Source organism: Leguminivora glycinivorella, chromosome 9 (genome assembly GCF_023078275.1).
Source record: "Leguminivora glycinivorella isolate SPB_JAAS2020 chromosome 9, LegGlyc_1.1, whole genome shotgun sequence".
NCBI lineage: Eukaryota > Metazoa > Arthropoda > Insecta > Lepidoptera > Tortricidae > Leguminivora > Leguminivora glycinivorella.
Genome location: NC_062979.1, coordinates 6644194 through 6660594, shown reverse-complemented (window position 1 = coordinate 6660594; position 16401 = coordinate 6644194). Strand labels below are relative to the sequence as shown.

The following is a 16401-nucleotide window of genomic DNA, read 5'->3' as shown; positions in this document are numbered from 1 at the left end:
TTGAGCATAGGCCTACTTTCGTGTGCACTTATCCCGGTCCAGGGCTATAGTCTCATCCAGAAGTACCCCGCAGTTTTTAGGGTTCCGTACCTCAAGAAGGAAAAACGGAACCCATATTAGGATCACTCGTGTGTCTGTCTGTCCGTCTGTCACAGCCATTTTTCTCCAAAACTACTGAACCGAGAGTTACCAAATCTCTTGAAATTGTGCGAGCGCGTTTGAATATTACTTATAAATTCATTTCTGTTCCGTTTTTTGTAGAAATTGTTCAAAATATCGGTTATTCGCCAAAATGACTTAAGTGCCAACAAAAAAGGAGGCGCTTAAGCCCTTCTTATTGTGTCGGAACCCTTGCAACTCGAGTACAACTCGCACTTGGCCGGTTTTCGATTTCGTTTGTCCACCCGACGAGCCAACGGATGCCAGGCGATTCGGATGTCATAGAAGGCCATAAAGCGGTCAATAGCTTTGGCTCTAAGCCGAAGCAACTCTCTGTACCAATTGCTCTTCCTTATTTGTTGTTACACAGATAGTTGCGGAACTTGCGGAGCGTTAACGAGTGTACTCTTGCATATATATGCCCAAGTGGCGTAGCCGAATGCCAATCGTTGACGCACAACGCCGATCGAAACACCATTACGGAAGAGAAATAGTCACAGCTACGAAAATGATACTATGGTAAGCGCTTACCTTTAAATCGTAAGTTCTCCGTATCTTTTCTATAAAATGTAAATCTTAAAAATTATTATAAAAACTCCGCCACATCCCCGTTCAGACCCTAATTATAATTTTATAACTTATAAAATTATAAATTATAAGCGAAGGGCGCCGTTGACGGTATGTGACAGTTTACATTTGAAGTTTTTTTTTTACCGAATTAGCTGTGACTAGGTTAAGATATTATAGGTTTAACTATTAAAGTCGATTTTATTCATTAGAGCCAAACTGACCTATTTTTGCATCGAAAACCGGTAAATATGTAATTATTATACCCACCTTAATACAAAACTTGTATCTTCGTACAAGTTTCTAATGGTTGGCAAAATTGTAGACATTGAGTTGCATGTCCATAGGTTACGGTGACCGCTTTCCATCTTTGCGGACCGCATGCTTGTTTGCCACGACGTAGTATTAAAAGTACTTGACGCAATTCTAAGCTGTTTATACCCAGGTTGACTGGTAGAGAAAATGATTTCTATTTATTTATTTAATTAAGAAACACAGTCTTATATAGCGTTATACGGTGACACAGGCTTTCCATAAAACTAGACTTACAGTTTGCCAAAGAAAATATTTAAACATCGTGTTCAGTAATAATTGCTACTTACACAAGCAGAGCTATTTGAACAGAGTATAACAACAAAAAAAAAAACATATGATGTTGAAACATATGATATGATGTTGTACTTTTTTGTGTACTTACTTTATTATCAACTAGGTTTTGCCCGTGGCTTCGCTCGCGTTAGAAATAGACAAAAGTAGCCTATTTATGTCACTCTCCATCCCTTCAACTATCTCCACTTAAAAAATCACGTTGCTCCGTTTTGCTGTGAAAGACGGACAAACAAACAGACACACACACTTTCCCATTTATAATATTAGTATAATTATCCAAACTGAACAGTAGGTGATTATTGGGAGTTTCAAATCAAAGATTTGAAAACTCCCAATATCACTTCATATTTAGGACTCGTACTCAGGTTTATTGGTGATTTAAAACTCCCAATAGGTTTTCAGATGATTTAAAACTCCTAATCGGCTTTCTCATGATTTGAAACTCTCAATAGGTTTTCTGATGATTTAAAACTCCTAATCGGCTTTCTCATGATTTGAAACTCTCAATAGGTTTTCAGATAATTTAAAACTCCTAATCGGCTTTCTCATGATTTGAAACTCTCAATAGGTTTTCTGATGGTTTAAAAAGCACACAAGGTTTACGATTGCATATTTAGAATTAGAACTTGTGAACTGTAAAAGCGCAATCAGATTTTTAACTTAACATTTCGGATTCGTTCATTTGATTGAAACAGATGAAGTATGGTGTTCGTTGTTAAATGGTCCATTTAGAAAATGTAAGCCGTAAAGTTAAGTTAGGTATGATATTAAATAGCAAAAGCTTAACGCAACACACTCTCCGAGGTGGCCAATCTCAGATGTGGTCTCTCTCAAGCGTTTGCTCGATTGACAGTGGCGTTTACACACAACGTGTCTGATCAGCTCGTCAGCGTCGCAGAACACGAATGGACCCCCAAAGTGTGAACTCTGGTGTAGTCGCGTTTTACATGCATCGATTGAGTTTGACCCCCTCCGGGTATGGGATTCCATATCTATCGACCGCGTAAATACAGAGATCCCCAAGTCTCGAATTCAACACTACATGCCTCGGTTGGCCAAGCCAAGGAATGGTTTACGTGTTGAGGTTGTCGGTCGTCACAACCCGACATACTACACATCACCATTTTTATTTATATGAAACATTGTAAAAACTTTATAAGTGTGATGTAGACCCAGTTATGCTATTGGCTGTTTCGGATTACGTACTCCCACGTCATATCTACTACGAATTTTGTAATATATGGTTTAAAATAACGTATATAAAATATGATCTTCTTTGACACCCATAACAAAGAGTTCAGTATAAATTAAAGGCTAGCGTATGTCATATACTGCACTTTGCAAAGCAGAACTTTTCATAAAGATATAAGGTTCAAATTTTGATTATATTAAAATCATGACATACATTGAACAGTATGCGAAATTGCAATCACTCATTTAGTTGTAATTTGAGTCAGTTTACCTGGTTGCTCACTCGCTATGTTTATCTTATAAAATGATCACGATTTACATGAATTATAAATGGTTTTGATATAAAATAGATCTCAGTATACATATTTCAACTATATTGTGAGTGGTAAAACTCTAAAAATAATATCGTATTTATTCTCTATGTTTTAGTATGTTAAAAATAAAACAATTAATTTATCATGAAACCATTTTATTTAAGTAATGAGATATATTACAAGCACGACGACTAACTAAAAAGTAAAGTACATTTTATAACATAAAATTTTCTAATAATTACTCACTTCACTCAACTTTTTTACAATTTTTTCTACCAGACCTTCAGTTGCATTTAATAACTCATCATAGTCATCTTGAACAACATATTGTACTGTAACCCCATTAGATTCGATATTTGATTGCTCCAAATCGGATATACTGATTTTAATCAGACGCTTTCCTTTTGTAACCTTTCTGATGACATGGGAATTTAAACCCATTTCTTTTATTTTCCTCTTTCCTTTCTTAGCGATTTTCTTCTGACTTTTTGCTGGTGTACCTGATAATGGAATTTCTAAAGATGGATTCAGGAGCAAATCCTGGTATTTCAGGTACGCATCCATGTCTTGAGAATAATTGAGCGGATCATTCGGTTTTTCACAAACTTGCGAATAAAATGGTGTGGTTTCAGTCATTTCAGCAGCGTGGTTAATAGGTTGCGAGCCCTGTAAAAAAATATCAAGTTAAATATATTTCAACACCAAATAAAAGTACTCAAAGATACCAGAATATAATAAAAGTAAAATACATACCATTCTGATTTTGAAACTGATAATGCACCCGGCTTGAAATCTCGAACTGTTGTAATTTTAATTTATTAAATGCTCTATTTATAACTTCGTAGTAACAAAATATAGTATAGCTATTAGCTATTATAGCTTGCACATTGAACGCGGTCTTAACGCGGTGACATTCGTTTGATTAGTGCCGGAACCTTTATGCGGATCTTGTTTCCGACAAAAGAAATATTACACTTTTGTTTTTCAATAATTAGCTGAGTTGAATATTATATTACAGTGATGATCAACCTTTGTATTATATTGGTTTCTTACTGTATTTTTGCAAATGTTGTAGTTTATGTTAGTTATAATTTGCTTTTAGGTTGTTAACTCATGACTTTACGTCAGTTTCGTTTTATTAATAAAACCCCTGGCTTATTCATTTCCTGTACTATTTTCTAACAAGTGCAAGTGTTACAGTGCGAGTTTTACGTACACGGAGAAATTCACCTTGAAACAATGTTCGTAAGTTTGTAATATTTTATTTAGCTATAAACTATTCTGAATATGGTGTTGAGTGATGTTTGTTCTCGATTAAATTTACCGATAAGTATCCTTCTAAGTAGCAGTTTTATGCGAGTTAAGTGCGTATTGGTATTAACTTAAAATTTATAACCCTCGCTGGAGAGAGGTACAAGTACAACTGTGAAATCTCGTTCGACTGAACATAACAGAATCTTATTTTTTATTTTCAGGTCTGACTTTGAGTACCATGTAATCCAGTCTAAGAAAGACCTCGACTCTGAGGATGAATCTGGATCATTAAAGTATGTATTTTAATTAAATTTAAGATTTTATTGACTTATTATTAATTTTTGTTATTATTAATGATCTGATGGATAATCACTATGTATTGTAGGACTCAGAAGAAAACAACCAAAAGGAAAAACGCTTCTCAGATCCCGAAACGTGACGCGGGCTGGTCGCTGGACAGAAACGTCGTCGAAGAATGTGCTAGTAAAAGGTAATTAATTAAAACTGTGTTTGAAAACTTGTCTACAAATGCGAACTTTTTATTTATTTCTCTTTATTTATGAGAACTGGAAGTAATATAAAGTTTTTAATATTACAGCAAGAAGATCAAACCAAAGAAAACTGTGAAAAAGCACGCATCGTCCGTGTTAATAACTGATACGTTGCAGGACAGTGACACTGACCTTGATGAAGAAGACAAAACTAAAAGGTAATTAATTCAATTCAGTTATTTTATATGTAATACATATATTTACTTAACTAATTGTAATTAGCCTTTGAATCTAAACATTTTAAACCATAGTATTTAAATTCTTAAATGTTAAGTACTTACCTAATTAACTAATTATATTTTGTTGTATTCGATAATATAAATAAGTTTTTAATATTCCAGTACGACAACCAAGTCGAAGAAAGAGACACCTGATTGTAAGCCAGGCTGGTTTTCAAACTGGGGTGACGAAGGACATGTTGAAGCCCAGCGTCGAGCATCCGCTGCCAACTCTCTGTCGTCCGTGCTGATACGTCGCGTCCCAGGCGGCTACGTGCGTCGCACAGCTTCGTTAACCGGTGATCTTTTTATTGATCTTAAACTGTATAACGTAGTAGATATTCAAAACGTTCCATCTGAAGCCCGTTGGGAGAAAGCGCTGGTTAATTTTAAATATCGTGTGGATTCCGTTTCGGATATAGTAGATGGAATAAATAAGATTCTAAAGCGTTGTAAGGACGACTTTACAGATGAAGGAACCTTTTTCCCAGATAAAAAAGCCAATAATCTTTAATCTTTTTTACGTCTAATTTAGTCTATTCCTATGTCAATAGGCAAAATGCCTCATAATAGCTCCATATTTTGTTCAGTGTGTGACATAAGTATTCCAAGTAAAGCCTTTTCTGCTCACTTGCGCACTAACTTGCATAAAAATAATAACTCTGTTCAATTAACTCCTGATATTGAAAAAATAAGCAGCGCTTTCCGTAGTAGAATAGCATCATACAGAGTGCGTGGACCAGAGAGTAGCCTCCATGACTCACCGGTAAAGTTTCTGTGCGCTCTTCGTAGACATATTAAACATATTCTCGAAGCGAGAAGGCTTGCTTTTGGATCTATAAAGGTTAACTTTGAACTGTTTGCTGAATTTGGTTTGCCGAAAAATGAAGCATGTGAAATTAAATCATTCGCTACGCAAAATATCATTTTACATCAGAGTTACGAATTTAAAGAAATATTTTCAACCATTTTGAACACATTGAGCACGAAAATTGATGAATTTCAAGAACGGGACAGTGGCTGGAGCTTTCTACGAAACTTATATCTCGAGATAAACATAAACAAATATAATCCTCTTAGAGCGTCTAGATTTATAGAATTACCAAAGTTAATAAAACATCGAAGAGCTTGTGTAAATATTAAAAACAATGAAAGTAGCACTATCTTCGAATGATGATAAACGAGTAATATTAAAAGACAATATTCACACACTTGCGTGGGGACATGCTTCATTTTTCTAAATATAGTTATATAGTGATATTTTAAAGGAAACTTTGAACTAATTTGTAAACACCTACTTTACTTTTTAAGTTAGCTATGCCAGTATGTATATTATTATTAAATAAACTTTAAAAAAAAACATTAGTTTTTCTTTTTTAAGCCCACCATATTTATGTACAATGTTTAAATCAACTCAGGATACTTATGTTATGATCGTATACCTGTATTATGAGTACAATATCGTATCATGAGTTGATTTAAACATTGTTTTCAGGAGTATAATTTACAGGTTAATAAAATGCGTTTTATTTAGCACATTCATTTATTCAAAGAGGAACGTGATTTTCTAAATACCATTTTTTCATACATATTACATTTTTTAATGCACAAGTTTTTTTATGGTACACACAATTAAAAATACAATCATTAATACAATATTTTTTATACAGTTCTTGTAAATTCGGTGCACCCTTTTCACTTAAATCTATAACAGTACAGTTTGAATATAATTCTTTAATCCATTTAATTTTTTCCATACCTTTAACGAATATTATCTTATCTTTAATATGATTATAAATAAGTCTTCTAAATTCTCTATAATCAACATATCCTTCGTGCCACAAAATACCTAAATGTTTTTCAATCCATTTTGTCTGCCTCTCTTCACTTTCCGTCAATTTAGAAAATCGAAAAGGGGGTTTTATTAAGAAAACTTGAGTGTATTCTAGCGTGCTGTATGCAAATTCTTTGATAATAAATTCGTTTTCTTTTGTTTTAAACCCTTGAAGGTCTACAAATATATGCTGCATTACGATACTTTTTTCGTAATATTACTTAAAGGCTTATATTCAAATACACTATCATTTAAAATCAGACAGTAAGCTGCAGTGTTCTTTGGTATATCAGATTCACAATCCAATTCAACTCTCACATCTACTGAACCGGTTTTTAAGGTTTCGTTTTGACGAGAACAGTTGATAACAAATAAAGGAGCTTTATCTTTAAAATCTTTAGGGCTAAGCAACGGCGCTTGTAGACGATTATAATAAAACTGTTGAAATTTCGCATACTGTTCGTATAATATAGCAAACTTTTCACCCGAAAAACTAACATCAAAACTTTCGTACGGAAAGTAAACTGAATTCAAGAAAACTTTAACATCTCTCAAATTACAGTGATCAAAGTGTGATATGTCTTTATTAGCTTCATTTTTTCGTCCCGTTTTCAATCCAATTATAATATAACGCGGCTTTTCAATTTGCGATGAAGTTTTGATAGACCAAGAATGTTTTGACGTCTCAGGCAAGAGCGGATATTCATACAAATCCCAAGTCCTAAATGCTATCTGAACGGCACGATCTCTTTCTAAACATTTGAGTAAATTTAATCTTTCACGATCAGACACTTTAACATGAGGCATGCGCCATACTATTTTAGATATAGTAATATTGTCTATATATTCATTCGCATTTAATTTAACACTATTCAAATTAGTATTGGATCTTAAAAGAATAAGTTCATGCTTGCAATTAATTATGATTTTGCTGTAATCCTCAGCAAACCCGAGAATCTTGTTTAAAGGTACAGACACAGAAAATGTACCTTCCGTGTTTTTTATACCATTGACATCAAATCCCCATAACTTAGACATGGATGCTTCCAGTCCATTCATAGATACAAGAGATTTCATAGTTGTTGTAACTCCTGCGTTTTTAATTTTGTCAATTTCGATTCCATTTAATTCATATCGAATATCTTGAAATAGATGAAGTATGGGGTTGTTTGTAAGAAGAACACTTTTTACCTCGGCTTTTGTTTCTCTATTGAATGCGGTTATAGTACCTTCTATGTATAAAGAACTTGCTGATGGTAGTACGTAAAGATCTTGTTGGTTTATAGGTATACGTATTTCATCGTTGAAATTGAAACTTGTGACGTACGGTTTATATGAATGATATTCAAAGCTCTCGATAGAATTATCAAAGACAAAAGGTTCTGTTAAGTTTAATATACTCATTTTAATAGGCGTAAGCTTTGGAGGAATTGCTTATTTTGTTTTGTGAGTTTTACTTTAGGTCTTCTTTTCGTGATTGCAGGATGAGTACTGGTAATGTTTTTAAGAGAGACTGAAGTTTTATTGAAGTCTATCATTTTTTTTCTTAAATGTAAATATAACTGAATTTCTTCACCCCGTAAATTAACTAGATTATTGTTAACGTCTAAAATTCTTATCGTTATTGTGTTTAAGCTATTTTGGGTTACAGGGAAATAAATAACGTTTTTTGGTGTTTCTATAATCCGATAACCAGGTGGCACGTTTGGTACAAACTCGTGAATTATATGACTAGGTTTTCCGTTAACGAATGAACCGCTCACTATGTCACATTCGATGCGGACTATGGTTGTTGAGAGAATGGAGACAGGATAAGGGGATTCAGTTAATATATTAGCTTGAATAGATTCTGAACCGAAGCCAAGTATATTACCGATGGAGCCTTCTTTGTCGAAATGAATATTTTCAGAGCATAAAATAGATGTTTTTAAGGTATTATTATTGCATGTTAGTGCAAAAGAGCATCCTTCGATATGTTCTTTAAGGTAATCGTCAATATCTTGAAGTTCATATGATCCTTCAGGAATTTTAATTACTTTGTTTTTACCATAATAGAACTTATTATTTCTGTCGTCTATGTTGGGTATAGAATTAAAAGTTGACATATACAATAGCCCACACTCATATTCACCATCCAGGTGAAAAGCTGGTGAATAGTTTGTTAACAGAGTGGAAGATGTTCCAGTTATAGACAAAGTGAAAGACATTGTGAGAATGATAAACTGATTATTGTGCGATGATATTTAAACGGTTATACCAATATTGTTTTAAATACTTTAGGCATAAGTGTCCACAATTGACAGTGTTAAACTTTTGATATGTGTCATAATTATAGTAAATATCATATTTTTTTAAATACCTCTTTAATTCTAGCGGAGGTGAAAGGTCACCATAACTATTAAAATATTCACAATAATTGTTATCTTTTACGTAGGCTACCCAGTGTGTACCATTGTTTTTAAAACTGTCTAAATTAACAATTCCACATTCTACTTTTTTAGGAGTCTTTGGTAAACTGTCTCTCATATAAACTCCTCGAAAATATGGAATATCAGATGAGTGTTTTAAAATGTCAATATTTGAAAGAGCGCGCCTGGGTAACCTCTCAGTTAGTTTTTTGAAAGTTTCAAACATAATCCTTTGCCATTTTTATATGGTTTAATGTGTAAGCCTTTTCCTAATGCAATAGATTCCATCATCTTGTTATGTCGCTCCAATTCCGCTAAATTTTTTCTGGCGGCTTTGTAATCACCTACAGCTTTAGCAATTCCGGCAGCTCCTCCTGCTAATGACCCTAGCGCAGACAGACCAGCAAAAATAGGTATCAGCGGTAAGAAGCCTCCAGTTTTTGGAATTGGTATAAGACGAGGTACCCGTACCTTGGAATTGGTTTTAAAAATTTTCGTCGCAGCAATAAGTGCCCGCTCAATTATATTACTACCTTTTGTTTTTGGTTTCTTTTTTAATTCACTGCGTATCTTGGTCACAAAACGTTTAAATGGTTTTATACCCGCACCTGCCTTTATTTTAGATTTCATCACTTTGCTAACTAACCACGAAGCAATTTTTTCTCCTCTCCCTGCATCTTTCGATTTTCTTCTTTGTTTCGCCATTTCGTATAGTTCTAAATCAGCACGATGTCTATCAGCTAAATCCGAATAACTATCATATGCTATGTCGTGTTTCATACACGCATTATCTAGCGCATTAATTCCTTTATCGCCTCTCTGCAACCTTTTGCGCAATTTTGTTCCCGGACCACAATAGTTATAACCAGGTAAGTGTAATTCAAAGGGTAAATTATTAATAGCGCTGTTTAACAGTCCTTTCCCTTTCATATCTCGTGAGATAATAACACTATCATTAAAAGGAAATTATATAAATATCTTTAAACAACCGCACTTTTATCAATCCAACTGTTTTCGCTATTATTAAGGCCCAACCATTTAACATACAACTTTCTACCCTTTCTTTTAATAACCTTTTCTACAAGGTAAACGTTTGGATGGTTGGTTTTCAGAAGTTCTTCCTCGTAAAATGTACCGAGTATAGTGTTTTTATGCTGGTCTTGAATGTGATACGTAACAGGTTGAGTGCGATTCACGTGAGTAATAGTGAAAAGTTCTGTTGACCAATTAGGTGTGTAACCTTTGTGAAAGGCATTTTTATACTTGCTAATGCGTACACAATCTCCTATATTGAATTTGTTCGATTTATAAGACAAATTGGATAGTGATTTTTTAATATTTTTTAATACTTGCATTTCATTATCAAAATTTACATCAATAGGTTTTATTTTTGTTGTGCGATGCACAGTCTGATTATATGATTTTACTACATCGTCTAATGGCTTACCAACCCATTTATAGTTACCAACTAATGCAAAATGTTTGTAGAGCTTAGACTTAAGTGTCTTTATCAGCCTTTCAACAATAGATGCCTTCTTAATTGAATAAGTTGAGTAATGATTAACTTTTAATAATTTTAAGTAGAAATCGAATTCTTGATTGTAGAATTCTTTTCCTAGGTCAGTTTGTAAGTTTTTAGGTCTTCGTTTAGATGTTTTTATTATTAGTTCGAATGCATCTTTGACTTCTGTTTTAGTTTTAGACTTAATAGGTGTACACCATGCATACTTTGAAAATGTGTCAATAACGGTTAAAATATATTTATATCCTCTGTTAACAGTATGAAGCTTTTGTAAATCTATCAAATCGGCTTGCCATAAATCATCAATTCCTTGTAGTACAACCGATCGTCGCTTAAAATTTCTTCGCGCTGACCTGTGGATCTCGTTCACTATTTGTTGTTTTATCATTATTATATTTTTTTAAAATATCGTCTATCTCCTTCTTCGTATAAAAGTTCAGTTTTAACTGAGTTACGAGTTGGTGAATTTGATTATTTATTGTGTTAAACAAAGAGTCTATATACTTCTTTTCGTACATGTTTTGAATGTGTTCATCAACGTACTGCTTGTTAACTGCATCATCGGAAGATAATGGTTTAACAACCCCTTTTAATCTTATAGTTTTTAGATCAAAATTTCCTGCTTCTGTTCGAAGCAAAGCCTTGTACTTGAGCTCAGAGATTTCATCAGTACGCAAACGTTTATGAACATGGTGACCGAATTTGTCTATATTCATTTTTTACTTGAAAGTCAAACTTCAACTGATGGGAAAGGTAAGAGTATATACATTTATATATTATTTATTAAGCCTGCTTCACGTAATTCTTCAATTATGGATATTATCTCGTTATCTAACCCTGTATTTCCAGCGTCACGCGATGCTATAAGCAGTTTTAATCTGTCAACTAATTCGTTTGGATCATCCCAATATACATATGAAATATCTCTTTTTACTTTTTTCATTGATGGTAAACCTTTACCGGATATATATTCTTCACTTACTGTGCGCTGTTTGGATAATTTGAAAAGAGGTTTTATAAGGTTTAAATATTTCATACCCTTGTTGCTTTTTATGGGTTTCTTTGGATCAAAGTCGCGTCTATGTGCATTCGTTTTCATTAACAATGTTTTATATAATCGTTTATCATCTTCAGTTACTAGTTTTAAGTCAGGTACTTTCTTAAACAACAAATCATGTAAGCCTTGTGTTAAAAAATAACTTTCTCCACCTATCACGAGTTTATCATCATTAACAGAAATTGGGTAAGATCCAAGCATTAGCTTTCCACGCTCATTTCGTACACCAAATGGAATGTTCATGATAAAATATTGTTTCTGCCAAGCGGGATCATCGCGAGGAGAAGGAAACGAGTCTGACGTTCTAAATGAAATATTATTTGTTGTATCAGAATCACTTTGGTTCACACTTTCTTGAGATGAAGAATCACTATCATTTAATTCATTTTCACTATAATTTGGTTCAGATTCAAATGACTTTCTCAACAAAGTTTTATTATCCAAACTTTCTTTCATCCCATCTTCTGAAGGACTATATTTCAATGTTTTTACTGGCTTGTTCCATTTAAACCTATCGTTATCAAAATCTGAGTCACTAATGATTAGATTGTTATCATTACTACTATGTTTTTTTACCATTTCACCAAGTGGGTCTGTGATTGGTTTTAACATTGCTTCCAACATCATATTATCGTTTGATTTAACATCACGAATGCGTTTAACTTTTTTTCTTACTGCTTCAGCAGATTTGAGTACTTTTTGTTTAAATAATTTTTCTTCATTAATTTTATGTTCCATGTCTGAACTAGATGGTTTCATTTTAAGCAATAAGTGTTTAATGTAATACTATGCTTTATATATCAAGTCAATCTAGAATTATAAATGTATCAAATCCTTTTCTATAACAGCCTGAATTTCTATTACAATCTTTATTTATGACTAAGTAATCAAACGGGATCTTCCATACTTGTGCACACATTTCACGAAATTGAGACCATGACATATCACTTCCTACATGTTCATCATAAACATGCTTTAAATTAATATCATCCTGTTTAAAAAGAATAATTAAGTTAGCATTATCTCTTATTAATTGTTTAGGTATTTTACTATACGTCTGATTTAGATAAAAGCTATCTATATTTTTATGCCTTCCCATTGCAAAGTAATCTCGTATATTATTTTGATTTTCACACGCAACATCATCAAATATTATAATGGAATTCATGTTTGCTGTATGAGGACTTAAGATTTCATCATTTGCGTTATATTTTTGAAATGATACTGAAGGAACTAGCTTTAAAACTTGCTCTAGAAATTGATACATTGGTTGAAATAAGGTTTTAGAATATACATAAACATTTTGAAAGCGTAGACCATGTTCATGTAGCAGCAAACCGACAATTAAATTTGTTTTTCCACAGTTCGATGGGCCACATATTATACAGCGAATGGTGTCGGGTAAAAGCGAGCCATGTCGAAAATAACGTTTATTGGACAAAGAACAAACAGCATCCAACTGCAATTTCTGAGACTGTTTTACGAACTTCATTTTGTCAATAGGCACGTGCAACTAACTTGAAAGGTGTTTTATCATTAACGGAGTTTTATAAACTTTTGTCTATATATTCGTCATGAGCGTTTTAAATCATCAGAAAACCTATTGAGAGTTTCAAATCATGAGAAAGCCGATTAGGAGTTTTAAATCATCTGAAAACCTATTGAGAGTTTTAAATCACCAATAAACCTGAGTACGAGTCCTAAATATGAAGTGATATTGGGAGTTTTCAAATCTTTGATTTGAAACTCCCAATAATCACCTACTCTGAACTTTTCTAAAAATGGTACGACAATCGATCGAAAATGCATCTTGTAGAGGAAAATTCATTTCGTATTTAAGAAAGCATGCATGTATCATGCATGTTTGCCCAAGCTGCCAAGGAAACTCACCTAGGAGCTATACGCTTCTCTCGATCAATAAATTCTTCTAATATATTATACACTTTCATTTGTGTAAATATACACATGCTAGGCATGTATCCAATCCACCGAAAGAAAAAGTCTCACCAAGGGCCTTTGTCTCAACATGTGCAAACAATATATCGATTAGTAACGATATTGACCGATTCGATCCAGGGAAAGTTATATAACACCTATGGTTACTATGGCCTATTTCACAAAGGTTCCCATACAACCATTTCAGTCGCAAAATCTTCAAATCAGTAACTAACTGTCAAATGTGACATAACGCGTGGTAACGTCGTGCAAACAATGCGACCGTATTGATACAATAACAAAATGTAGTCGTCGTGTGCACTCGTTACGGTAACAAAATGTGTACGAATTTGTGGCTGTCAATGTCACTGTCAGAATGACTTTTAACGACACTTTATTAGTCGACGTTTGCACACATAACGGTAACAACATGTGGACGAATTTGTGGCTGTCATTGTCACTGTCAGAACGGTTTCTGACAGTGACATTGACAGAATTTGTACACACATGTGTAGGTCTGATTACCGAACTGCTCCTAAACCACTGTATCCGCAAATGACAATCTGAAACGACGAAGGTTCACTGCTTTCGGTCACGCGTGCACGCAGCGACCATTTTGCGACCGTTTGTCGACCGTTTGGTGACCGTTTGGCGACTGTTTTTTACATGGAATATTATCGTCTTAATCCATATTTTAACAACTTTATTGGTTTTCTAGGCATTATTTTTATTATTTCAGTATAGTATATGCACCGGAGCACTTAAACTTCACCAATCAATATACATAACACGCAAACACCGAGTAGTCAATAATATTATTACTGGTTAAACTGAGGTAAATTGTTGGCGCGTTGATAAATTTAGACTTATTTTATGAAATCACTCGAGCAATTTAATTGGCCATGGTAATTAGACCACATTATATTACAAATGCAAACAATATTTTATCTTTAACAAATTCTTACGCCATTACATTTTAATGTCAAATGATTTTATTTCTTTTTTACTTTGACGTCTCTGACAGTCGCCATTTGAAAAGAATGAAATGAACGAATGATTTTGGGAAAGTAGTCGCCAAACGGTAACAATGTGTGCACGCGTAGTGCACACTTCTGTCACTTCTGTGACCATTTGTGCCTGTTACCAATCGTCCCCATTTGGGTCGCCGCGACTAAACGTCGACCGTACTGCGACTAAGCATTGAGACCCGAAGACCTGTGTGTACACAAAATAGGAGGATTTGCGTAGGAACGGCGACCGATTATGGTTATATGGGTTATGACAGATGGCGCCACCTTATTAGTCCATTGCACAGATAAAGAATTTCATACGTGAAAGCGAGTATTTATGATTTTTTTTCTCTTTCACACATGAATGACAGTGACATGCCTAGACACTTACACAGTCGCCGCCTGGCGGGATAAAATGTCAGTGTGTCTCCTCATTGCCGCCTTATCTACGCCATATCTAACTTATCAATCCAGAAATAGGCACATAAATGAGGAGGCACACACAAAGGTTATGCCAGATGGCGCCACCCTATTAATCCAGACGTGAGAGTGAAAAGATGATATGTTTTTACTCTCTCTCACATATGAATGACCGTGAAAGCCTAGACACTTGCACAGGCGCCGCCTGGCGGGATAAAATGTCAGTGTGCCTCCTCATTGTTACTGTCAAGTGTGTAGAAATCGTGGTTGAAATAGCCCACTAGTCAAACCTTGTCAAGCCAACGCGTCTCAATTTAAAACTAAAACAATTCCAAATTCGAAAACTCCAGTAATTTTCTCGTTTCAAAATTTGCAACCGCTAAGCTCATTTGTTTAAATTTCACTTGCCAATCTACTTTCAAGCTTAACATTGGTGTGTATGACTCAGTTTACCGTGCATAGAGATCCGCAAAGCTCATGCAAAGGCCATAGATACACGACGGACTTTTTCTTTTGTTTGTGGATTCCTGGTTTTGTATTCGTTCGGTTTACGGAGTGCTTGCACGTTGAACGCTCAGACGGAACCAGTGGAGATAAATTTATATAAAGTTTAACATAATTTATACCAACTACCACATTGCTACCAAATAGGTACTTGTATGTTCTGCTGGAGACTTGACCTACATACCTGGGCCATTTTTTTTTTCAAAGTTGTCCACCCCACTTTTTGTAACATGGGTATTTTTTACGCGATTCATACTCAGAAACGCGAGGTCATTCGATCCTGATAGGAGAAATTCCGTTACTACCGTCATACGATATGTATGAAGATATAGAAGATATATAAAAAACCTTGGGACACTTTTTTCTCCTATTAGGATTGAAAGAGCTTGCGATTCAGACTCAGACTCAGACTCAGACATTTATTTGTAAAAAGTAATACATTTTTACATGTCAAAATTGTCAAATAGTTATAAATCTACATATTAAAACATTATGAGTTATTATTATAAAACATAATAAAATTAATATTATTAAATTCTATTTTGTTTACTACTATGAGTGGGGCAATGAAATCCGTTCAAAGTATTCATCGACTGTATAACACGTCACGTTCAGCAAGATGGTGGTGATTCTGGGTAGAAAACACATACAACTTTCCAAATCCAAAAAAAAGTGGGGTGGACAACTTCGGAAAAAATGGCCCACCTATGTTCTCGTGAAGCATTGGCAATACTCTCTGTGGAAATGAATTCAGGTACACTGAAGCTTTATTTGATCGTAACGATGGCTGCCCCCAGTGGCGATGGTGGTTACTTTTGTTATTTTTGTTACATTTGTTATATTTGCTG

The 16401-nt window shown here is 34.2% G+C and overlaps 2 protein-coding genes across 2 annotated transcripts in view; both read right to left on the bottom strand.

The window, feature by feature from the left end:
* The window catches only part of LOC125229493 (MORN repeat-containing protein 5-like), a 29469-nt gene extending 28644 nt beyond the window's left edge, over nt 1–825 (bottom strand). Inside the window, exon 1 of the mRNA XM_048134341.1 lies at nt 691–825. The gene's annotated coding sequence lies outside the window, so the exon portion shown is untranslated. The remainder of the gene's footprint in view (nt 1–690) is intronic.
* Nucleotides 826–2111: 1286 nt separating this feature from the next.
* On the bottom strand, nt 2112–3741 carry LOC125229912. Its single transcript, XM_048134852.1, has 2 exons — nt 3594–3741; nt 2112–3506 (listed from the first exon to the last, which is right to left on the bottom strand). The coding sequence occupies exons 1-2, from the start codon at nt 3594–3596 to the stop codon at nt 3072–3074; spliced, it is 438 nt and encodes a 145-aa protein (XP_047990809.1). The 5' UTR covers nt 3597–3741; the 3' UTR covers nt 2112–3071.
* Nucleotides 3742–16401: the final 12660 nt, after the last annotated feature.